Source organism: Gracilinanus agilis, chromosome 1, assembly GCF_016433145.1.
Source record: "Gracilinanus agilis isolate LMUSP501 chromosome 1, AgileGrace, whole genome shotgun sequence".
Classification (NCBI taxonomy): domain Eukaryota; kingdom Metazoa; phylum Chordata; class Mammalia; order Didelphimorphia; family Didelphidae; genus Gracilinanus; species Gracilinanus agilis.
Genome location: NC_058130.1, coordinates 525544332 through 525570499, shown reverse-complemented (window position 1 = coordinate 525570499; position 26168 = coordinate 525544332). Strand labels below are relative to the sequence as shown.

The following is a 26168-nucleotide window of genomic DNA, read 5'->3' as shown; positions in this document are numbered from 1 at the left end:
CAAAGATTTTATTGTTAACATTTAATTATTTTTTTCCATTTCCAGTCTAATCATGACCTTTAGGCACTAAGTTTTGCCCCTTCTTCTCAATTGATCAATATTTTTCCTGTCCTGAGTACTAATTTTCTTTCCAACCAAGTTTCAACCCAATGCCATTTCTTTTTGGTTGTTTGGTTGAGGTTTATTTCCTTTTGAAAAATAAAAGCTATTTTCTCTCCCTCCCATCTCTTTTCGCACATGAAAAAGAAAAGGAAAAAAACCCCTTTTCCTTGATTAGTGAATTTTGCCATAAGATATTTAGTTGCTTGGTAAACCTGGGCAAGTCACTTAACCCTATTTGCCTCAGATCCCCATCTGCAAAATCAGCAGAAATGCTTAAATTGTATTTGATATACTAATTGATTCATATTCTCTATTAACTTTTTAAAATTATTGAGTGTTATCATCCTGATCTAAGATTCCTTAGGCATACTCTCCTCCTTCCATATTTTACCTTATTGGTTTTTTTGTTTGTTTGTTTTTTTTATCATTTCTCTCTTTAATTCCTTTCTTTCCTTCAGAGTGTTTACTATCCATTTTTTGTGACTTGAGTAAATGTCAATGTTGTCTCTGGTTCTATTACTATTTCTTTCTGGCATTTTGGCATTAGCTCTTTTTGATCCATTGTTATAGAAATGAAAACACACAGACTTTTCTTTTGAGACTTTTTAATATTTTATTTCTCTGGGTCATTTCACTTTTGAAAACAATATTGAGCATTTGGGATTGTTTGTGACCTCTCACTTTTACTTTCCTAGAAATAATGAAATTTTTAGATTTTGGAAGATTTGTCTTGACCTTAATTTCAAGAGTTTATAAAATATCTAAATCCAGTCTTAATTCTTTGGCCATGATTTTTAATACTGTACATATTAGCTACTTACCTTATTTAATTTAACATTTTTCTAGAGTAGGGCTAAAACTCAATACTAACTAAGCATATGGTGTAGATTAGCTGAATGGACCACATGCTTTTGCTACTGCATCAAAGCAAAAGTACTCCCATATTCTTTGTTTCTCCTATTCATCTGTCTGGCCTGAAATAAGATTGATAAGGCATTATGATGAACTCTTCTTGCCTACAGGTTTGGAACCAAAAATTCTGAGCAGATAATAGGATCATGAGATAATAAATTAAAAGGTAGAAGAGACCTCAGAAGCCCCATTTTACAGATAAGGAATGTGAGCCTCAGAAAAAATTATTTGCCTGAGGTTACAAAAAATATGTGTTCAGTAATTTTTCAGCTCAGTCCAACTCTTCCTGATCCCATTTGGTGTTTTCTTGGCAAAGATACTGGAGTGATTTGCCATGTCCTTCTCCACCTCATTTGACAAATGAGGAAACTGGTACAAAAAAAGGTTCAGTGACTTGCCCAGGATCACATAGCTAGTAAGTATCCAAGGCTCGATTTGAACTCAAGTTTCCTGATTGTAGGCCCAGTGCTTTATCCATTGTACCACTTACCTACTATGTATCAAAACTAAGAATTGAATCTAGGTCCAAATTCAAATCTTTGCATTTTTTTCTCTAACATCAAATATCAATAAGCATTAATTGCCTATTTATATGCCAGGCACTGTGCTAAGCCAAACAAATTAAACTATTTTGATGAATTTTTTTTTCTGAGAGAATGGATTTTTGGTCTTTAGATATAGACAGTCATCATTTAATGTTCTTTGGCAAGTATGGGATTAACATCATAATGTGAGAATCTGACTGTATAGCCACAGGAATTTATCTTGCCTCTGGAGAAATATAGCCACATCAAAATTTGAATATAAGAGCAATTTAGTTATACATGGTAACCTTCAATTTACATAGTACTGGGGACAAGAATTTTATAAGGGAAAAGAAAAGCCATAAGGAATTTTTCAGTAAGTAGCTGCCAAAATGGGATTTTCCTATTTTTCGTTGGTAGCACCATAATCCTCCCAGTCATCCATGCTCAAACTCAAAACCATCCCTTCCTTCTCAGGCAGTCCTCCATATAGCCAATCATTTCCTAAGGTAGCTTCATTCTAAATCCAAAATCCCATCTGTCCCATTTCTTCAATAATAAAAGATTTTTACATATCGCTTTAGAGTTTGAAAAGTATTTGAGCTCATTTAGGTTTCAAAACAATGCTGTGAAATGAGGATTTACAGAATTTGAGAAATGGAATGGCCTCAAAAACATATCATCCATCCCATATATGAAAGGAATATTCACTTAACATACCTGATAAGCCAGAGTCTACCTGAAGATCTCCAGAGATTGGGAACTCTATACACACACACACACACACACACACACACACACACACACACACACACACCTCTTGAAATAGCCCATTCGACTTTGGGATTTTTTTCTCCATGATTCAATTTTATTTTCAGTTTCAAATTTTTTTCCTCCCCAACCAATTGAGAAAGCATCACCTCCTCTCCAGCCAATTGAAAAGGCAAGAAATACAAAGTCCATTATAAATATGAAATCATACAAAACAAAATTCCATATTAACCCTATTCTTAGGGAGAAAAAAAGAAAGAAAAAATATGCTTTAATCCATATCCTGAGTCCTTCAGTTCTCAATCTGGAGGGGAATAGCATTTTTCATTTTCCATCCTTAGGAATTATGTTGGGCCATTGTGTTGATCAGAGTCTTTCACAGTTGATTATCATTACAATGTCACTGTTACTGACTAAAGTGGTCCTCTCCTTCTGCCCTCTTCACTTTGCATCAGTTCATATGTCTTCCTAGATTTCTCTAATACCATCCCCTTCCTCCACTCTCACCATACACCAGTATTTCTATCATAAACACATGTCACAGCATGTTCATCAATTGCCCAACTGATGGGCATCCCCTCAATTCCAATTCTTTGCCACCACAAAAAGAGCTTCCAAAAATACTTTTGGACACGTGGGCCCTTTTCCTCTTTCTTTGATCTTTTTTGAGAACAAACCTAGTAATAGAATAGAAGTAATAGTACTAGTAATAGAAACAAGTCAAAAGGTATACATAGTTCAATAGCTTTTCAGTTCATTATGCTTTAAGAAGGTGCGGTTAAATGGCAAAGTGGATAAAACACTGAGCTCAGAGTCAGGAAGCTTCATCTTCACAAGTTCAAATCTAGCCTCAGGCATTTACTTATCATGTGACCCAAGGCAAGTCACTTAACTCTATTTGCTTCAGTTTCCTCATTGGTAAAAATGAACTGGAGAAGTTATCATATTCAAACTGAGTCTTCTTCAGGCTTAACATCCACATCATGGACTCAAGTTGATTTTCTTTGTCATTAAGAATAAGTCTTGGGGCAGCTGGGTAGCTCATTGGATTGAGAGCCAGACCTAGAGACAGGAGGTCCTATGTTCAAATCTGGCCTCAGACACTTCCAAGCTGTGTGACCCTGGGCAAGTCACTTGACCCTCAGTGCCGACCCTTACCACTCTTCTGCCTTTGAGCCAATACCAAGACAGAAGGTAAGGGTTTAAAAAAAAAGAATAAGTCTTTATGTTTGTCCCTCATTAGCTTCATCTTATTAGATGCTTTAGTCTTGTCAAGATTATTTTGGATCCTGACTCTGTCATCCAATATATTCACTAGCCCTCCCAGCTTTGTGTTACATGTAGATTTGATGAACCTGCTATCTATGCCTTTATCCAAGGCATTGTTAGGAATATTCAACAGTACAGGATCAAGCACAGATCCTTAGGATACTCTACTGGAAACTTCCTCAGTGTGAAAGATAGCCAGGGCATTCCACCATTTTGGAATCTTTCCAGAAATGGAAATGAGATTACTCTAGAATTATCTGTTCTTGATGAATCCATGTTTGTCTAAAAAAAAACGAACACCTTCCATCTTAGACTCAATACTGTGTACTGATTCCAAGCGAGAACAGTAAGGTCAGTGGTGGTGAACCTATGGTATGGGTACCAAAGACAGAATGCTCTCTGTAGGCATTCATTCACTCTCCCTCCCCACCTCGCCCCCAGAGTTCATTATTAGAAAGGCAGAGAGACTTGGACAGAGCTGCTCCCTTCCTCTTCTCCATTTTGTCTGATGAAATTTTTTTACATCATCAACCCTCTGCCCAGGAACCCAGTGGGAGCACACAAGGGGTCAGGTGGGCAACTCACAGGTGGAAGAGCTAGAGGGGAACAGAGTGCTAGGGCCACTCCCCTCCCTCTTTCTACACTCACTGAGGCATTCCTCACTTCACCCATCCCTCTACCCAGCAGCCCAGTGGGAGTGCTTTCTCCCTCTCCTCTGTGGGGCAAAGGGGCGGGGGTCCCCAGCATGTGGTGGGTGGGAGGGGCATTGCACGTGATCTCTTAAAAGGTTCGCCATCACTGGGTTAGGCAATGGGTGTTAAGAGACTTGTCTGAGGTCACACATCTGGGAAGTGTCTGATTTTAGATTTGAACCCAGGACCTCCTGTCTCTAAGCCTGTCTCTCAATCCACTGAGCCACCTAGCTGCTCCCCTTCTCAACTATCTCCTTAATGACCAGTTCAGGACGTTATCCAAGAATCAAAACCAAGTTCATTGGCCTATAGTTTATATATTCTGTTCCTCTTTCTTTTAAAAAAAATATTTATTTGCACTTCTTCAATCTTGTGACTCCTTTCCTGCTTTCCATGATCTTTTGAATATTACTGACAATGGCTCAGCAAATACATTTCCCAGATCTTTCACGACCTGAAGCAATAGTTTAGCTCAACCAGATGAATAGATTTATTTTAAGGATAATTAAGTCAGAGCTTAGAGAGGAGTCTCTCCTGTTCATAAGCCAGAAAGGGTTGAAGGCAAGATGTAAAGCCAGGCTTCCTGATCCTAAGTACAGTACTCTATTCACTAAGTATCGTAGGTTCAGGTTCTCATGTCACTCTCTTCTGTAATCTTCTCTTTTCCCTCAGGAATATGTCTTTTACAAAACTTCCAATCAACCATCAGTTAATCAACAAGCTTTTTAAAGCATTTACTACTTAAAACACTAGGGAAGTTAGGTGAAACAGTGGATATGGAGACTGAATAGGCTGAGAGTTAGGAGAACTTGATTTTAAATTCAGTCTCAGACATTTACTACCTGTATAAATAACCTTAGCTAAGTCACTTAACCATTTGCCTTAGTTTCTTCCATTGTAAAATAGAGGTTATAATAGTATCTACCTCTCCCAGAATTGTTGTAATAATCAAATGATCTCAGCTCAAATCCAGCCTTAGAAACTTACTGTGTGACCCTGGACAAGTCATTTAACCCTGTTTGCCCCAGTTTCCTCATTTGGAAAATGGGCTGGAGAGGGAAATGACTAACCACTCCAATATCTTTGCCAAAAATAAAAATAAAACATGGATAGTATTAGCATGCTATGGTGCATGAAGTCATAAAGAGTATGACGTGACAACAAGAGTTTATGTGAGTAGGGATGACTTGTCCAGAACTGTGCTTTATACAACTAGTTTAGACTGATTAGTTACTTGAGATAGAGTGAGAGCAATAAGGATGCGATCCCAATAGTCCAAGAGAAAGGTGATGTGGCCACAATACATTCCCTAATGCACAGGACTTACCATGCCAACTCATTCCCCTTCTCAAGCATAATTAGAGCTATGAAGGCCTAGGCGCATGGTATGGCAGGAAGAGAATGAGACTTGGTGACAGGAAAACCAACTGGATTTGAATCTGAAAATGTATCTGATCATGGGCAAGTTACTGAATCTCTCTAAACTTCAGTGACCTCATCTGTAAAATGTGAAAATAATACATGGGCTACCTACTTCAAGAGAATATTCTGAGGGGAAATATATTATAAATTGAAAACTATCAGATAATTTTGACTATGATCATTAAAGTTCCATATCTGGAAAACACCTAAGAGATCCAACTCCCTTATTTTACAGAATAAGAAGCCAAAGCCCGGAGAAGGGAAATAACTTACTGAAAATAAGTCTTTTAATTATTAAAATGTATAACTGTATATTCCTTTCCAAAAATATTTTCTTTTTTTTCTCAACTATATATAAAAATAACTTTTAACAATCAAGGTTTTTCCTTCAGTTTTGAGTTCCAATTCTCTCCCTCTCTTCCTCCCTTCCCTCCTCTTTCCTGAGGCAGAAAGCAGTCTAAGATAGATTTTACATGTGCAGTCAAGGCAACCTTTCCAACTGACCTCTACTTCCAGAGTTCTGAAAATTCATCTTCTATTCATGTTGATTTGTTCCCTCTGAGTAACTTTCTCTTCTTCATTTGACTAGATGGGAGGTTGACCAAGAGCAGGTGCCTTTCCTAGAGGATGTAATGTCTTATGACCCCATTTAATGGTTCTTGACAGGCTCTGAAGCCATTTGCTTTCCACAGTCCATACATATCTCCTTTATGGTCTGTCTAATATCCACCTAAATGCAGTAATAGCCATGGCAGCAACATCAATAACGGGCTGTGTTGCCTCAACCACTGACAAAGGTCACACTGATAGCACTCTTGTGTTGTCCATGGATTCAATTATAATTCATTCTTTTAAAAGCACTTTCCTAAAAAAAGACTGTCCCATTCAGCTCTGTTGATGGATTGAAAATACTTAGAATGATAAAAGGCATTTTGTCTAACTGAAGATGTAGAGGACCTCTGATCTTTTGGCTATCAAATGAATTCAGGGCAAAGAATTTAATTTGGGGTTTAAATAAAAGGTTATCTAATTCTAAGAAATGAACATCATTTATCTTAATTTTCCCTCAAAAAAACCTTTTCAGCCTGTATCTTTGTCCATGTGGCCTGGTTCCTGAGTATGGTGTTGAATAACTGAGAGAGACATTTTTGTCTCTTGAGAAAAATGTCTCTGAAGCAATCCACTTTTAAAACTAAACATACCACCTTATTATGTAAGATTTTACCTATTCTAGAATTTTGTCCTAATGGTGGAAACAGGCTCAATGATTTATAATACCCAACCACAGAATATCATAGAGATTTAGACATATTGCAAATAGAATTATAACTCCTTGTGATTCTCCAGAAACATGTCAACTACATGTAGCAAAAAGCCTGATTATGCATGATTATTGTCATTTATAAATATATAGCATAATTAATATGATTTATAATTATATAGCATAATTAATATGTTGGAAAGGAAGGGTCTGGCCCCAAGCTTCAGCATTCAGAATGAGAATGAAGGAATGAAAAGATAAGCAGCCAACAAAGGCACAACCTACATGGGAAGACAACAGAGGACACTTAAGAATGTTGGGTTTCTGTTTTTTATAATATATGTGTTTGTTTTATTTTTTAAACCTTTACTTTCTGTCATAGTAACTCTAAAACAGAGGGCAAGGGCTAGGCAAACAGAAGGTAAGTGACTTGCCCAGTGTCACACATATGGAAAGTGTCTGAGGCCAGATTTGATCCCACATCTTCCTCACTCCAGATTTGGCGTTCTATCCACTGAGCCATCTAACTGCTGCCCGATGCATTTATTTTAATCACCAGAGGATTCCATTCTTCATGTCAGGCTAGCTATTTATGTTAAGTTAGGTCAAGTAACAATATGTGTGTTACAATGTCAGTAACACAGATGTAGCCAAATTTTCAAAAGAGTGGGAAGCCCAATTTTTAGACTTTGCCTACAGTGTGTCATTGCCTTGGCTTTGTTCTGTTACTGTAGACTTGCCTCCATCTTAGCTGGTCAAGGAAGCTAACTCATGGTTTCTGCCTTTATCTTTCTCTCCTAAGAGAAATCTTACAAGAGATCCAGAGGCTACGGCTGGAGCATGAACAGGCTTCTCAGCCTACCCCAGAGAAGGCCCAACAGAATCCTACTCTCCTGGCAGAGCTTCGTCTTCTCAGGTAAATGAGGAATCTCACCAATCTTGAGTGTAATGTTTTCCTGGTTTCTTTAATTGAGGTAGGTATCTCATGGACCTACTGAGTATAGATAAATTGGTCCCAGGGTACAACTAGCTACTCCGGAATGTTTGTTTTATTGTTTTAATTTATTCTGTAATTAGAAGAATCACACACCTGGATTGACAAATTGCTTTTCATATTCTTTCATTTATGGATAACATTCAGAAAATTAAAAATGGTGTTCCCTTTTCTGTGGGCCTCCAGTGGAAAAAAAAAGTCGAATTCTCTACTTGTTCCATTACCTATCTACATTTTCTTCCATTTGTTGCTTTTATAATACAAAAAAGAATGATAAAACCAAAAAACATTTTCCAAAAATTTTTCCTAAAGAAATATATTCATCAAATGATAATGTCCCGTCCCCCATAGCTCTAAAAGAAGGGAGGTGATCATATTGTGTTAGATATAATCTGTTCATTAAGAAGGAAGAGAATATCAACAAATCTACAAAAAATTAAGGCTTCACCAAACCCAGTGTCTCAATTTAGGAATCATTGCTAACTCCATTCAAAGAACCAAAATCCCTGAAATTTCATATAGGGGGTCTGAGGAAAAGTTGAATAGTATTTGGCAGGAAAACATTTTGGGATCAATAAATATCATGAGGAGCTGAATTAAGAAAACAGCATAGATGAAGGATTATGTCATTCCTTGCCTCAAGAAGCTCCCATGGCTCCCGATTTCCTCTAGAGTTAACTTTAGATCCCTGTTTAGCATTTAAAGACTTTCACAATTCAGCTCCAGCCTCTTTCCATGTTGATTACCCATTATTCTTTCCATGTCCTCTGTGTTCTGACTAAACTGACCTAGATGTTTTTCCTCTGTGCATGACATTCCATTCCACACCCCTGTTGCTTTACCCAGGCTATCCTTCCAAGAATGAAATGTTCTCTTTTCTCACATTTACCATTTGGAAGTCTTAGCCCTCTTCCAGTTCAATGCAAATGCTACTCCTCTCCATCAAAAGGTCCCACTTTTCAGTGCTTCCTTTCAAATCATTTTGTATTTTTTTTGAGAAGCTGGTAAGTATGAATACATTTTAGAAATTATCCATCCTTTATTATATTCACCAGGGTATAGAGAAGGCATCAGAGCCCCCACATCCATCTGCCCCATGTCAGTCAGCTTTTTTGGCTAATAGAGTAATCCTTTGGCCCCAAGTGATATTTCTCAGACCTTTTTCCTGAACCCAATATCAATGCCCCATTCCCATTCCCAGTTCCTTCTTGAAATTCTTTTTTTTTTAACACTGCCTTCTTCTGGGTATCCAAGGAGAGGACTGAAAGTTAACAGGACAGTCTACAGGAGATAAAGAGGTGGAGGCAATTGTCAGCCTGCTGCTTCCATCCCCTCCTGTTACTCCTCCCTGAGAATGTATAACTGGCAGGTGTGGGGCTGGGGTGATATCTTGGAACTACTTGTCTGTGAACATTTTGCAATCCCTGCATTCACCTCTGCCAGCAGAGTATAATAAGCCCATTCAGGGCAGGAACAGCCTTCTCCTTGTGTTTGTATCACCAGCGCAGAGCACAGCACTTATGATACAGTTGATGCTTAATAAATGCCTCCTGATAGATTGATTGACTAAAGTGTTTCCTTTGTAGAAAATTAGCCTCACACAAAGGATTAACTCAACAAATCCTCATTATATGGCAGGAAGTTGCTAGACACAATCTCCCTCTCTCCTTCCCATCCACACATGCATAATACATGTGGAAACTCTGACAATTGTAATTTATTGGCAAAAAAAATTGTTTTAATCTAAAAATGGACGTTTGACCCCAATTGTTTGATTTAATAATATAAAGCACAATATTTTAGCATTTGTAATTGTTTCCCAAATTCTCTTTGTCTTTCTCACTCCAGGTGGTAGGAATTCTCCCTTTGAACATAATTCTTGAGAAAGAAAAGCAATATGTCTGTCGGTGATTAAAGATAATGGCCCTGTATCTACTTATTTCCCTTGAGAAAAAGGAAGTCCAAAATCTGAATAATGATAAATTCAGCTTAACAAGCATTTATTAAGGATTAGTTGTGTCCAGGGCAGTGCATTGTACAAGGTAACCTAGCATAGTAAATGGAGAGCTGGCCTGAGACTGAGGAACATCAGGTTCAAGTCCTGCCTTTGACACATACCAGCTGTGTGGTCCTGACCAAGTCATTTGACCTCTCAATAGCCCCGTCAGGTCCTTGGAATTATAATATAAACTTCAGAACAGGTGCCAAACTGCATTGGTAGAAGGAATTTCCTATATTGATGAAATGTGAGTTTGATTTTCTCTCACCCACCTCTTCCCAAAATGCACAAGGAATTCAGACAAGAAAAATTACATAGTCTCTGCCCTGAAGAAGCTCAGAGAGGAAAGATTTCGTTAGGAAATAACTCACAAGTGGCACAATGAGTAGAACACTGGTCCTGGAATAGAAAAGAGGAGTGTTCAAATACAGCTTCAAGATGCTTACTAGCCATGTGACCCTGAGTAAGTCACTTAACCACTGTCTGCCTCAGTTCCTTCATCTGTAAAATGAGGATAAAAATCGCACCTACCTACCTCCTAGGGTGGTTAAAAGAAGAAAATGCAAATATTTGCAAAGCCCCTTGCAAATTTTAAAATGCTCTCTAGAGGCTAGAGAGTTTTTTACATAAACCTATAGAGGTATTTTACATAAAACTAGGTCAAACAGGATAACCTGAGGTATTCAAGGAAAGTAGGATCATTTGTAATTAGGAAAAGGGGAGAAATCATGGACAAGGAGGCACCTTATTTTTTAAGGCTATGCTAGATCTGTACAAGAACCAATCCTACCAAGCTGGAGAGGCTATGATTGTGGAGCCAGAAATAGACCCTGGTTCCAGGACTTTGAGTCCTGGAATGCCCAAGTTAATAATCATTTCTCACCAGAGAGTTGGTAATGATTTTTTTTCTTGACCCAGGATTGGTAGTCAGCTAAGTTAATAGGAATTCTTCATCTGAAAGTTGGTGGTGATTTTTTTGAGGGACCTAAGCAACATTAAAACCTCAACTAAAGCAGAAAATGGTTGTGAGCTATATTCATAAGCAGAGTATCTACAATTATGAAATCACAGGTCATTTGAAGTTTTGGGAAAAAAAAAGTCTTCAGGGAAACCACGATCATGCCCACATTTCCTGTGGTATGAGTATGATTAGCTGGAATTAAAATTCTGATCCTCTTCAGTTTGTGCAAAAAGATGAGCCTTTGGAATTCTTCTAATTTAGCTGTACAGGCTTTTCTCAAACCTTGGCAAAAATCAAAAAGTCGCCATATCTTTCATTGGCCATTTTGATGCCACTGGTCAGATTCTAAAAAATTCTTTTCCTGACATATTAAAAATTTTTATCATTTTTTATTATTATAAAATTAAACCCTGTGTTTATGAGATTAATATCAATCGTCTCTCTCTAAGTTGGTTACTGCCTCATCCCTAATCTTTTTTTATATCTTTAATACTGCTCCATGAAGAGCACATGTTGAACTATGCCCTAAATTCCCAGCTTTGCACCCAAGGACTTCTCTTTAGGGTACTGAGGCTAGTGAAAGGCAATCATTCAGTCAGTGAAACCTTTATGATGTGACAGACACTGTGCTAAGCACTGGGCATACCAATATGAAAAAAAGAAAGAGAATCCCCATCCTCAAGAAGCTTACAATCTAAGAGAGAAGACAACACGTAAATGAAGAAGGAAACGGGGTCCGGGAAGATACCCCGCAGGGAGGCATGATGGAAAAATCTGAAGGAGTGTAGCTGAGGGAGAAATAAAGAGATTGCTGGCCTAAGAGCACTACTTAAATGGAGGACTGTGGAGGAATTCATCACTCCACCCTCTAGATAATTGCAGTAAACAAAGACTGCAAGTGGGAAATAGACTTGAGCAAGGGAATCTTGGAATCTGTGCCTGATTCCCAAACATTTCTGAATGCTGCCTAGGAGATTTCTGTTTCAGAAGATTGTATCTTGGACATGCTTATGTGTTTTTCAATGACCTCCCCTATAAGAAATTAGTATGGTCAGATCAAATGTCCATTGCATTTTTATCACAAAAACCATTTATTAAACACCTATATGTCTGTGACTTTGCAACAAGCACAAATGTGATCTTAGTCTCTGATTTTATGAGCTGAGATAGACCATACTGACACCATCGGGGACATTCAGCAATGATGTAAATCAATAAATCAATCTGACAGCCAAGTTGTGATTGATATACATGCCATAGTTCTTGATGGCCCTGCCTAAAATGTAATCCAACAGTTTTTTTGCTCTTTGTTTAGCAGATGAGAAGTGATGGTAAATAGATAGTGGGTAGAAGGCTGGCCTTGATTTCTCATCATGCCTCTGACATTTACTAGCCCTCTGATGTGGGTGAGTTTAACCAATCAGTACCCAAGAAAAAGTCTATAAAACAGTGAATTACAGATGAATCACTAACCTCAATTGGTGAAGGCAATTTCCATAATATATAATTCCTATGCTAGTGGTTCTCAAACTTTTTGGGCTCCAAGTTCCTTTATACTCTTAAAAACTATCATGGACTCCAAAGATCTTTTTATTTTTTAAATATGGGTTCTATCTGTTGATATTTACCCTCTTAGAAATTAAAACATTATTATGAAATAATTTTGACTTCATGGTCCCTCTGAAATAGTCTCAGGAGAGAGCCTTTGAGAACTACCACCTTATTCCAGTGAACTCATAAAGCTAGATTCAAAAAAACCTAGATATTTAAGGTTCTTGGGAATCTGTCATAAGTATTTTCAGGTATTGTGCTCTTTTAAGCCATCTGCCTTAGTAAGATTTTTAGTAAATTTAGTACATTTTTAGTCAAATTTAAATCGCCAAAAGTTTAAAAAATACCTATTGTGCACAGTGTCTCATGCTAAGCCCTAGAAGAGATCTAAATTTTAGGCAAGACATAGTTCCTCCCTTCATGGAGTTTAATAATCTAGTAAAGGGAGGTGGCATATAGACATGTAAATATCATTTTAAAAACTCATACAAGATAAGCACGATTTTATTTCATGTAACAATCTAAAAAGTTTGCTGAATGTCCTTCATTTGATAATAAGGTTGGCCACCTGAAGTGTCTTCCTTTCCTTTATTTCATGGCATTAGACTAGAAATACAATTGACACTCTTCTGAGCACAAAGCGTTTTGCATCATTTTGATCAGTCCGAAGTGAAAAGATACCCTTGGTTTTATTATTGTCGTTGTGTGAGACTCCTAAATTTCTAGGAGTTGTCATTAACTCAGTGGCTCAAGGCAACTCTGACTTTCGGAGAGCTGAATAATTTACAGCTGAGCCACGGGAAAGCACAGTCCACCTTCACAGCATGCACAAAGAACATTTGGAGAACTCTGCCTGGAAGAATTAATCATGTCTTTACCTTGGCTTGTCTAATGAACAAGGACTAAGAGGAGATGCAGAAAGTAATACCTACTGCATAAGCTGTCACTATTGTAGCTAGAAATTTTGAAAGATGTACAAACGTGACTTCTCTGACAGGCAGGCCTTTTTCCCAGTCCCACTCAGACTATTGCAATAGCCTGCCAGGAGATCAGGAGATCTCCCTACCTCAAGTCTCTCCCCATTCCGTGGCATTTTCCACTCAGTTGTCAAGATGATTTTCTGAAAACAAAGGTCTGAGCATGTCAGGGAAAACCAGAGACTCCCTATTACCCCTAATATCAAAATAGGGAAGAAACTAAATGGTACAATGGTTAGCGTGCTGAGTCAAGAATCAGGAAGACCTGAGTTCAAATCCAGCCTAAGACTAGCTGAGTGACACCAGACAAGTTATTTTCACCTCTGTCGATCTCAGTTTCCTCAACTGTAAAATGGGGGTTATAAAAGCATCTACCTTACAGGGCTGTTATGAGAATTAAATTATGTAATATTTGTCAAGTGCTAAGCACAGTTTACCTTAGTTTCTTCATCTGTAAAATGAGCTGGAAAAGGAAATGTCAAACCAGTATATTTGCCAAGAAAACTCTAAGTGGGGAATCATGAAGAGTCAGACGCAATTGATTGAACGATAATATTGTATTGTAATTTGGGGGCAGCAAGGTGGCACTATGGCTAGTGCTGGGCCTGGAGTCAAAAAGACTCAACTCCCTGCATTCAAATGTGACTTGAGACATTTACTAGCTCTGTGATCTTGGGTGAGTCATTTAACCCTGTTTGTCTCAGTTTCTTCATCTGTAAAATGGTCTGGAGAAAGACAAACCACTCTGCCAAGAAAAACCCAAATGGGGTCACAAAGAGTTAGACATGACTGAAAACAATTGAACCACAACAAAAATATAATTAAAGATAATAACTGTAAAACATACCCCCACAGGGACATTTTGAGATTCAAGTGAGATAAAGTAAGCAAAGCAGTTTGCAAACGTTAAAGCACTCTTTAAACAGGTCAATTATGAGTATCATTATCATTATAATTTTTTTTTTTTTTTTGCCAAACTTCTGGTTGCATCAGGATAACCAGCTGCCAGGGAGGAATTTCTTCAATTTGTGGCAGAACAACATGTCCACCTGTGACACCAAGAAGTTGGCTTAGCAATGTGTTCACTCAATCACTTTGTGTATCATTCTTATTGTTACTGCTCCTAGTATTTTTACCAGATGATCCACAAAGTAGCAGTAGCAGCAGCAGCAACAAAACCTAAAACTCCATCTGGATATTTCAGAATTCCCCCAATTCCCTACTTTACCTTTGCCTAAAGAAGCTGTAAAATAGACAATTCTGCCTGCACAGAGATTCTGTCTTTGATTTTTTTGCCATTTGAATTTTATACTAAATTAAGCCCTAAATATCTGAAGGATTGGACACCAAAGACATTTAATTGTTTCTGTCTCTGCTAGCCATGATACAGCCCTAATAACTACAACAAAATATCATTAATAAAAGAGTCAGTAATGGTAGGAGGCAAACAAGATTTCAAGCTCCTCCATTACACTGTGAGTTCTTTAAGGGTAGGGATTGTCTTTTGCCTTTTTTTATAAGCCGAGCACTTAGCACTTACTACCTGGCACATAGTAGGTGCTTAATAAAATTTGTTAGCTGACTAACAAAATAAGCATTCTCTCCTCCCCCCCCCCCAGAAGAGAAATCTTAAATATGTCTCTCACTGCTTCATCATTCTGGTTAATTGCCACATTAACACATCCCATATAACTCCAAACTGATGAATTGAAAAAACATGCTATATGCGCTCCTACATGCTAGATGTAGAGAAAGAAATAGTAAGATAAAAGAAGCCAGCATTTCTTGTTACTTACCCCATAAGTTAATATCAAGCTAGTGACTACTTGCAAACCTGTATCTTTCTATTATGTGCTCTATTTGTAATCATTTCTGAGTGATTCCTATAACAAGAGACTCTTTATATGGTATCTTACCTTGAGCCAGTTCCAGGCCAGCTAAATAGCCAAATGGTTTTGAATGGGTTCCAGAAAAGGTATTCTCAGTTTGTCCTCCTTAGAAAATACGAACATATAAAAATTTACATTTTTCTTTGATGCTTTTGATGACTGATATGACAAACCCTACCAAATATGGATTTGTATTAGTCATCCAGGGAGATTTGGATTAGATGTTCAAATCCCAACTCTGCTATTTATTCCCATGTGGTTTTGGAGAATGTTCTTCTCCTCTTTGCATCTCAGTTTCCTCTTTTGCTTAAAAAATGGGGTTGAACTAAATAATTACTCATTTTTTCAGATTTCAATCCTATAATCCTAAAAAAAGCAAGTCTAGGTCAGTGATGGTGAACCTTTTAGAAACTAAGTACCCAAACTGAAACCCTCATGTGTTGGCTGCTTGGGCTGCCTGTTAGACATTTCTGCTTTGTACTCTAAATTTGTTTAACAAGTCTTTTATTAATACATATTGTAAAGGTAAATTTTAATTTTTCGTATATACCTTAGTGGGCATTCTTAATTCACAAAATATAGATGAAAGTTTTACAGACTCAATATTTTTTATTTATTTTTAAATTTTTAAATTTTATTTAAATTATTATTTAATTCTAATCTCCTAAATTTATACTAGCTCCTAAAATTGAGAGCAAAATGTCTACTAGTAAAAAGATGAAATAACTGAATGAACAATAAATATAAGTACAATAAATTTCAAGAAGCATACTTTTATGATATTACCATATCAATTCCTTGGAAGGAAATGATATCTCTAGACATTATTCTTTGCCAAAGAAATTGTGTTTGTAAATTTATGTAAAATTATACAGTAAGAAAGCATAACAACATAAAATGTATCTTTTAACCATTTTAGAATGAAATTACAATTCATAAGTAGGAGAATCTACAGATTACATTGAATCAAGTCATCATAAAATATTTGGAAAAAGTTTATTCTGTGATTGAGATGCTGCAATTATAGGTTGAACTTTAATAGAAGAGAAAAAAGGGTGCTTAGAAAATGATAAATCAATACTTTTTCATAATCCTTCAGCTAGCTTTTAAAAGCCTCCGGAGATTGCTTCACTCACCTTAGCATGGTCCTCTGCCTTCTTCTTGTGCTCAAAAGGCCAACAAAATGTTGAACATCATAAATTTAAAAGTCCTAGAAATAAAATAGATACTTCTCTTGTACAAACCCCTGGAACATTCTGTACACTGTTGGATACTACACTATTAGGAAGATAACATGAGCTGTCAAAGGTCAAGAAAAGGGCAGATAAGTAATTTTTAAATTCATCAGCCTAGCAAGATAAAGGCTATGAGGAAATATGATTAATACAATTATACAGTGTCTAGGGTTGGGTTTAATTTCAACTTGTTCATCAAATTCTAGAATATTAAAATTAAAATTAATGGGCATCCCTCAAAGCAAAACAGGTCATTTTAGAACAAATGAAGTAAATAATGTACACATTTACAAAGTGCCTCCCTTTCTTGCTACATTTCTTTCCTTACATACTAAAATCAATGGGTTTTTGTTTCTGAGAATAAACTTTATAAAACTCTTTTTAAAAAAAAGGTAGGTAGCATAAACACTGCTATTCCCATTTCACAGATTTAAAAAATGGTCTCTAGAGGCAAATAATTTGCCCCAGGTCTAATAGCTAGGGACTCCTGTACCCAGGAGGTACAGTGGATAGAATGCCAGGCCTGGAATCAGGAAGACTCCTCTTTTTGAGTTCAAATCTAGCCTCAGACATTAGCTGTGTGACCCTGGATAAGTCGCTTAACCTTATTTGCCTCAGTTTCCTTATCTATAAAATGAGTTCAAAAAGGAAATGGCAAACCATACTTTGCCAAGAATACCTCAAAAAGGGTCACAAAAAATCGGACAAGACTGAAAATGACTAAAATGTCAACTAGCTAGGACTCAAGCAACACAGTTGATTATATCCTATACAATTCACTAAGCAAATGAAAAGTACGAGGCAGATGCTAGGTGGATGACCATTTCTATCATACGGCTCATTTCCCTGGGATGGCTCCTCTAGGGACTGAGGGGAGATGTTCATGGACTATCTGGCACATACCACTTTCTGACCACTGAGATAATTTGCCTGTGTTAAAGCCCCAACTTCCAATAAGGTACTTACATGTACATGCATGCTTTAGAAGAATGAGAAATAGGGGAGAGTCCAGGTGTGCTCCAAAAGAAATACTCAGGGAAAATTTGAAAATAGAGAGATCCCTTCTTTTTCCTGGTGGATTCATAATACTAATAATAACTAGTACTTACATAGAATTTACTATGTTTCAAGCACTGTGCTAATAGGCACTTTATAATTATCATATCATTTGAGCCTCACAAAAACCCTGGGAGACAGGTGCTATTATTATCCTCATTTTCAGATAAGGAAAGTGAGGCAAACCAAGGTTAAGAGACTTGCTTAGGATCACACACAGCTAGTAAGTATATGAAGTTGGATTTGAACCCCAGTCTTCCTGGCTCCAAGCCCAAAGTTCTATCCATTGAACCAAGAAGAGTTTCCGTGAGAGAAGGGGTACCTCTAATGGTCCTTGAAGGAAGAGGATTTCCAGTAGCACAAATGAGAAATCATTCCAGGAATGGAAACATCTTGTGCAAGTGGAAATAGTATGAAATAAGTTTCTAAAGTTGTCACAGCTATATTGTATTAGATGCCAATGAAAGAAATTTGTTTAAGCAGTGGGGAGCCATTGAACATTTTTAAGCAGAGAAGTGCCATGAAATAAAAGTATATAAAGTATACATGAGCACACAGATGCAGAAAGCCTGTGAATTTTCCTATTTCAGAGTCCATAATTCAGTTTCCTTTTGAAGAACTCCTATGTAACACGTGTACAATAAGGGTGAGGAGGAATGGAATTGGAATTTTCTAGATAAATGTAAAAGAGTTCCACACATCAAAGATATTATAATGCTGTTCCATTATTGCCTCCTCCGCTCTTCAATGCATGTTGCCACCTCTTAGTGTCAGTGTGAATGACAGTCATACAACCTCAAAAGGTATTTTCAGACTTCTCAAAGGATAGTTTGAGTTTGAGGAACAAAAAGGAAACATTTTTTGGTTGAAAATTTAGTTTATTTACATGGAAATATTTAAAAAGTGATATCTCCTTCTCTTTCTTCACTTCTGAAACTAGTGTTAAAAAAAAGTGATGGTATGAATAACGTTGTCATAGTTCCGCCTTTGGGAGACCAAATTTTGTCCATTACACTAAGTAAATGAAATGGGCTGTAAGATCTAATTCTGCTTCAGATATCCAGACAGTCCCATAAACAGAAGATTCATCCAGATTCATAACAGAATATGTGTGGATTTGCTGAACTTTGAGACCTATCTGGTTTGGCTCTGCATTTTGGGAAAAATATTAATTTTTATTTAATTTTGCCTCTGCTTTTCAGAACAACTTTTTCCATCCATAATTACTCATTCACTTGGAATTTGATCTCTGTTCTCCATAAGCCTTTCCTCTTTTTATCATGGGTGACTGGCTATATTATAAAGAGATACCATGATGGTAAGGTAGATAACACTGTACTTGTAATTAAGAGGATCTGAGTTCCAGTCCTCACTGATGCATATTGGCTTTAGGACCATGGAGAGATCACTTACTTTCTTAGTACCCCAGGGAAACTTGTGAAGACTGCATTACTGGTGAGATTAATACTAGTTGCCCATGGTTTGTACACCAATCAAATCACAGGGCCAGACAAAACAAAACAAAATTTGAAGGCAGCAAGCAAATTCTTTTTCTGGTAGTCATCACAATAATAGAATTAGATTTGGATAGCTGAGTGGGGAAAACATTGCTTCTGATCACAATTGCTTCTTTCTCAGACAACGCAAGGATGAGTTAGAACAGAGGATGTCTGCTCTGCAGGAGAGCCGGAGAGAACTGATGGTCCAGTTAGAAGGTCTCATGAAGCTCCTAAAGGTAAACCATTTTGAATAAATATAAGTAAAACAAGATTCTGAATTAGTTTTTTTTAAATTAAATCATTCTAAATTTGATTTTAAAATAAATCATGAAGGTTGTTTCTGTTATATTAATCCCCCCCCCCCTGAATTTTGTTCCAGGTTCAATCAACTATTAGCCTCAGGTTAAATCAGTCAATAATATTAATGGAAAAATCACTTTGTATCAATCTTTGTCTTCAATTTATTTAAACCAAGTAGGCTACTGAGAATCCAAATAGGTGACAGTCTAAAGTTCTGGTTAATGTCATTGAAAATAATAAAATTTCAATACTTTATAAATACTCTGTAATTTGTCCTTTGCACTCATTTTTAATAGTTCTCTCCCTAAATTCTTACTTGTTGAGCTTAGATTGCATTTGTCATGATTAAAAATTCCCCAATCCTTTATGTCTATAGTCAAGAAAAATATAGAACTTCATGAAATGGGATAAAAAAAATCTCAACATTGCAAGGGTATCAGACATGGCATAGGCCCACTTATCCCCAACTAGGAATCCCTTGACAGCATCCCTAAGACACAATCATATGGCCTCAACTTGCAGGCTTCCACTGGTGAAGAACTCACTACCTCTCAGGGAAGCCCATTCCACTTTAAGAAAGCTTTGGTTGTCTACTGCATTTGATGTATTTCATCAATCCATAATCAATCTCTCTCTCTCTCTCACTCTCTCTCTCTCTCTCTCTCTCTCTCTCTCCCTCTCTCTCTCTCTCATTCTCTCTCTCTCGCCCCCTTCTCTCTTTCCCTATCTCCCTCCTTCCCTCCCTCCCTTGTCTCTGTCTCTGTGTTTCTCTACCTAATTCTGTATCTTTCTGTTTGTGTCTGTGTCTTTCTGTGTCTAAGCTCTACCCAATTCTTCCTGTACCTTCAAAAGAAAATCAGAATATGGGGGCAGCTGGGTAGCTCAGTGGATTGAGAGGCAGGCCTAGAGACAGGAGGTCCTAGGTTCAATTCCGGCCTCAGACACTTCCCAGCTGTGTGGCCCTGGGCAAGTCACTTGACCCCCATTGCCCACCCTTACCACTCTTCCACCTATGAGCCAATGCACAGAAGTTAAGGGGTTAAAAAATTTTTAAAAAATTAAAAAAATAAAGAAAAGCAGAATATATCTATTCCTCCAAATACTGAAACATGCCTTCCTACCTCCTTCTCCTCACTCCTTATCTTCTCCAGATTAAATAACCATAGTTCCTGCAACTAATCCTTCTTTCAAGTCCCCTCACCATCATATTTTTGATTCTCAAGAAATATTCCAGCTTATATCAACATCTCTCCTGAAATAAAGCATCTGGAAATGAATACTGAATGAATACTCTGTATCCATTAAATTGTAAGTTCCTTGATGGCAGAGATGATCTTTTCCCTCTTTGTATCCCCAGTGTTTAGCAAGGGATAGATGCTTAATAAATGGTTACTGATTGGTTGATTGATATATGATTTGACCAGATCAAAACATAGTGAAGCTGTCATCTCCTGTGAACATTTCTCCAATTATTTCAGGATCTATAATTTATTCTCTGGGTATTCTTTTCACCATTGGAGCTTGCTCAACAACTTCCTTGAATTACTATGTTCAAAGAAATCATTTCCCTCATTAAAATCATCCCCTTAATTACTGGCTTCTTTAGATTTAGCCTAGGTTGATACTCTGGACAACAGGCAGTCCATCACCAAGCCAATATTCAAAGTTTTTCCACCTTCTTAGGACCTCCCAGAACTCATATTTTGCATCTACTTCCTGGAATCACTTCTGAGCCATTGTGGGATTTTGGAACATATTTTAGTGGAGAATTCTGGACATAACATTTACTTTAATACGGTCCAAGAGTCATTTGTTAGCTCTTTCCAAGTACTGGCTCATAGCTAACTTATAATCAATAAAATCCCCCAGTCTTTCTCCTAGAATCGCTTATCTGGTCCTATTTCTCCTATCTTGCATTTATACAATTGATATGTTTAGCCCTGATTTAGATCTTTTTTATTTTGTTTTATTCTTGCAAAGTTTTATTTTATTAAATTGGGCCAAATCTTTCTAGCCTGTTGATATCTTTTTAAATCCTTATAATTCATCATCTTGACTGTCATTCCTCCCCACACACACTCAGCTTCATGTCATGTGGACTTTGGATAAGCATTCCATCTTTGCTTTCATTCAAGCCATTAATAAAATCATCAAACAGACCAGGACCATGGACGTTCCTCCCATTTTGTTTATGGTTCTCTTGGGAAGAATAATTCTTTTCTAATTTGGGAAAACCTCACTCTTTGGCCATGTGACCTTGGGCACATCATAAATCTTTCTGAGCTTCTATTGTTAATCTGTAAAATTAATATAATATTTGAATTGCCTGCATGCAGAATCCTTCGCCAATCCTACCTCTTGAAGTCCCTTTTTTCTCTAAATCTTCAATCCCTTTTTTGCACAGTGAAGTTCCACTCTTCCTATAATAATTATCTTTTTCATTCAAGGAAAAGTAAAGACAGTGGCAGATTTAGCCCAGCTTTTCCTAAATAGGATGGAAAGTTAGAACTAACAGTTTGGGTTCAGTCTGCCCTCTCTGAAATGTGTCATGCTCCAGGTTAAATTCCGTGTCTTGGAAGCAGAAGGAACAAAACCTTTTTTTTTTAAACCTTTACCTTCCATCTTAGAATCAATACTTTGTATTGGTTCTAAGGCAGAAGAGTAGTAAGGGCTAAGCAACTATGACCCTGAGCAAGTCACTCAACTTCTGTGCCTCAGTTTCCAATGCCCTCTTGAGTTTCTTCCAGCTCTAAATCTATGATCCTTATAAAATGAAATTCCCAAAAGAGAATTCCTTGTGAAATACAAAAATGATGCCATTTCCTGTATTTCATCTCAGACTAATTAATGAAGGGGAAGGAGGAGAACCTTCATTTTTAATAGCTAGCATGGTAACCAGCATTGGTAACTTTATCCTTACTGTAGTCTCATCATCTTGTCAATTTGCCCTCATCATCTTGTCAATTTGCCCTGTTATAAAGTGTCTTCTATGTAAGGAAAACTGTACTAACTTCTTTTCATTAATTCGAGGATGCGTGATCTTGTCTATGTGGGTACTCCCTGTATTAGCATACCTCATTGCTCTCCTCTACCCAACTCTTCCCAGTTCTTATTATTTACTAGATCTCCACCAATAGTTGCTGTGGCCAAATGCATTTGCCACACCTGCTGCCCAAATTTATGGTGATGAGCCTCTTGGAACCACACTGGTCCAGAAATGGCTTACTTAACACCATCACCAAGCCCATGCTCAAAACATTTCCGACCTGGTAGGGCCTGTCAGAGTTTGAGGTCTGCTGATGTAGGTTTTGAGATGTTAAAGTCAGGCTCATGCCAAAGAGCAGGACTTTGCTAGGGAAACTTTTATTTTAAAAGCATTAAACAAGCGAAATATATTTTTCCTCTTTATATCCGAGGGATAGGATATAGATTCATTTCTGTCCATTTATGTATTATGTATATGCGTGTTTGTGTGTTCTGACTCCTCCTCACTACTTTGATGACCAAAGCAGTTCTTTCTGCTCATTTCCAAATAAATAGACTGAGAGTACCTGTTCCCACAAGCCCAACATTTCATTCACTAGAGGAGGTCAGGATGTGGCCCCTAGTCCAGAATACTCCATGGCCAAAGCTTTTATCATCACGATAATTTGACATAGTTGACTACCAAATAGCCTATCTTTCTATTAAACTTCAAAATCCTAAATTCAGACTGTAATGTCAAAGTTACATAGTGTATACTGTAGTGTCTAGAACCAAAAAGTTTTGGTGCTTCCTATTGAGAAGCAAATTCCTTCTCTGAAGAATAAACAGGTGTGGCTTTTGGTGTTTTTTTAAAAACTTCTTACATAAAGATGGGTCTTCAGAAGAGGAAACTGTTTTATGAGTTTCAGAAATAAAAACATTTGTTGAAATAGAAGATATTTGATTTTTCACCAAAGGTTTGCTGAGATTTGCCTAGCTTAATATTCATTCATGTAGGGTGTGCTCTTATTGAATTTCTGACTAATCTAACCATTATTGATTGAATTTTTCCGTAGGAAGAAGAACTGAAACAGGGAGTAAGTTATTTTCCCTCATGTAGGTCTTGACTCACAATGGCGTGTTAACAGGCATCTCATGGCTTTTCAAACTGCTCTTGCCTCTAATGTGTGCTCATGCTTGGTTTGAGAGGAAAATATCATCCTAATTTGCCTACATTTCAGTGTGTTTGCTTGTGTTGAGATTTAGAAGAAGTGGTATTTTTCATGCCTGTTATTACTGTCAACATCAAACAGTTACAAGAGAACAAAGTGTACTTTTGTTAGAGCCTTTTCACATCTCCAGGGATCCAAGTCTCTAACCAATTTCATGCCTTTCTGCGTTGTTGTTCAGACTAACCAAAATACTCTTTTATTGATATAAAGATACACACTTAAGTAAAACCACACTGGAGTTAAATATTGTCTTGAAGACTCCACTGTATTCAATACATAATTTTTACATCCTTCATGAGAAAATACATGCTATAGCTATATTGCATTTCCAACTGGATGTATTAATGTGAAGCCGCCTTTTAGAAAAACCAGCCAATTAAACTTTGTGTCTGCCTCCTAAGTACTCTGACTGGTTCCATGCTGCTCCTCCAAATGGACTCACTCTTATCAAAGAAGATTGCAAAGACATTGTCAAGGAGAGTTGCCTATTGGCTTTCGGCTTTTCACATCCAGACCCAAGCAAAAATCCTTTCGTTGGTCTAAATTACTCATTAATGACTGGGTAACTTTCAGTCATTTCTGCCACTGAGAGCTTTTCCTCCAGAAGAGGCCATGAGATCATTAAATCTGTCTCCTAACGCAGCACTGGCCACATTATTATGCAGTGATCATAGGCTTTTCTGTGAGGAAATTCCCAGCTTCATGGTCAGGTTCAGATTCCAGTAGAGGGAGCCGTGCACTTAAAAACAAAAATAAAGTGAGATACAGTAGCTTTTAGTTCAAGTGCATATATCAAGCTGTGTATCTATACTATAACCCACTAATTCAAAGTTACAAGGAAATTTAAAGCCAGATTCATAGAGCAAATGGAATAATACTCTTACAAAAACCAAGCAATCCTTTAATTTCTTTACATTTTCTTTGCCTCTTTCTTGCCTTTTATTCACTCTGTACGTGTGTGTGTATGTGTATGTGCATCGTTAACAGAACAAGTCAGTCTGTTGGCAAAGTGTTTCATTTCTCATCCCCACTGCATGAGAGGAAAGAGATGTCATCTTGAAGTTCTAGACAAGGACAAGACAAAACTTTAAATATCTTGCATTTAAATATTGTATGTTAAGATTTTTGTATCTTGTAAAAAGCTTAGCTCAAAAAATTCAAATTCAAATTTGGTAAGAAATATAGTGGGAAGAGTATTGAATTTTGGAATCAAAGGACCTGAGTTCAGATCCTAGCTCTGCAACTTATTATCTGTGTGACACTGATCAAATCATCTAACCCCTCTAGGCCTCGGTTTCCTCATTTATAAAATGGGAGATTAGACTAGGTGATCTCGAAGGTTCATTCCAGTTCTAAATTCTGTAATCAGATGATACTAGTTGGCAGTCTATCCAAAAGATGTCATTAAATTTCAAATGCTCACATTCTAATGTTCCAATAAAGAAAAATTAATTTCTTAGGGAATAGCTATTTGAGGAACCTTCCTTTTCCTGCTTAATTTCACATGTTGGTTTCTATTCTTCTCCTCTGATCCCAGCAGGGAAGAAAAATAGAACTTTCCTAAGCTTAGAAGAAAGACAAGTCTCCCTGCAAGCCCTTCTGGGTCCAACTTCCTCCTGGATAGAGGGAAAACTAAGCCATCAGTCAACTTTGTATCATTTCCACTTCCATTGGAAGACTCCAATAACTTGGCTATTAGGAAGGCCAGCAGCCCAAGAAGTGCATAGACGTGCTCTCTCCATTTACAAAAAAAGGCATCATTGAAGCCTTCTCATCTCCTTTTCCCTATGCTGGTGGCCTCACCAGTCCTCCCTTCAGTTGAATCAGGCTCAATAGTAAATATTGTTACTATATACCATTCTGTGAGCCAATAACCCATCACTTACGTATGTATTCCATAAAGGACACTGGCTAAAGGGTAGGAGATTTCACCATTTCTTCTACTTCCCTATTCTGCAGTCATTTCTTTCCCCATTGGATCCTTGTTCTCTTTGAAGATCCTTTCTTTTTGTGGAGCATGGTATGTATATATATAATCCCTAGTTTCTCTTATGAGAAATATTGTCTGTCGGGAAGAGAATGGGAATAAGCCACAGTGCCTGAAACCCAATATGATGATTATGGCATCCCACACAATGCATTTTAGACATTATTTGGATTCAAGTTCCCTTGCTTTCTTTCCATGTTATTCTTTGTATATTTTTAAAGATTTGCTGGAAGAATTCTTAAACATTACAGACAAGCCTATTGATAAAAACTTGTAAATATATTCATTGGATTTGATTATTCTTATTACCAAAATTTAAAATATTATTATATCCCAGTAGCATCTCTCAGTTACAGGGGGGAAAAAAAGCTAAATTTTGATTTCAGTTTCCTCCCCATTTATTTCTTCTTTACACATGGCTTAATTAATTCAATGAAAAAAGTTAATACCAATAACAAAACAGTGCCATAATTTTAGACCCTCAGTCTGCTGCTATTTCCAAATACATTTCAGCCAGTTGCAATCACAGAATAATCCCCACACTTCAAAGGCCCAGTTGCCACTCCCTATG

At 37.2% G+C, this 26168-nt stretch overlaps 1 protein-coding gene across 1 annotated transcript in view; it reads left to right on the top strand.

The window, feature by feature from the left end:
* DTNA (dystrobrevin alpha) overlaps positions 1-26168 on the top strand; it is a 458249-nt gene that overhangs the window by 390343 nt on the left and 41738 nt on the right. The window contains exons 16-18 of the mRNA XM_044666412.1: positions 7756-7869; positions 19254-19350; positions 23455-23475. Of these exons, the coding sequence (XP_044522347.1) occupies positions 7756-7869; positions 19254-19350; positions 23455-23475 (232 nt within the window). The remainder of the gene's footprint in view (positions 1-7755; positions 7870-19253; positions 19351-23454; positions 23476-26168) is intronic.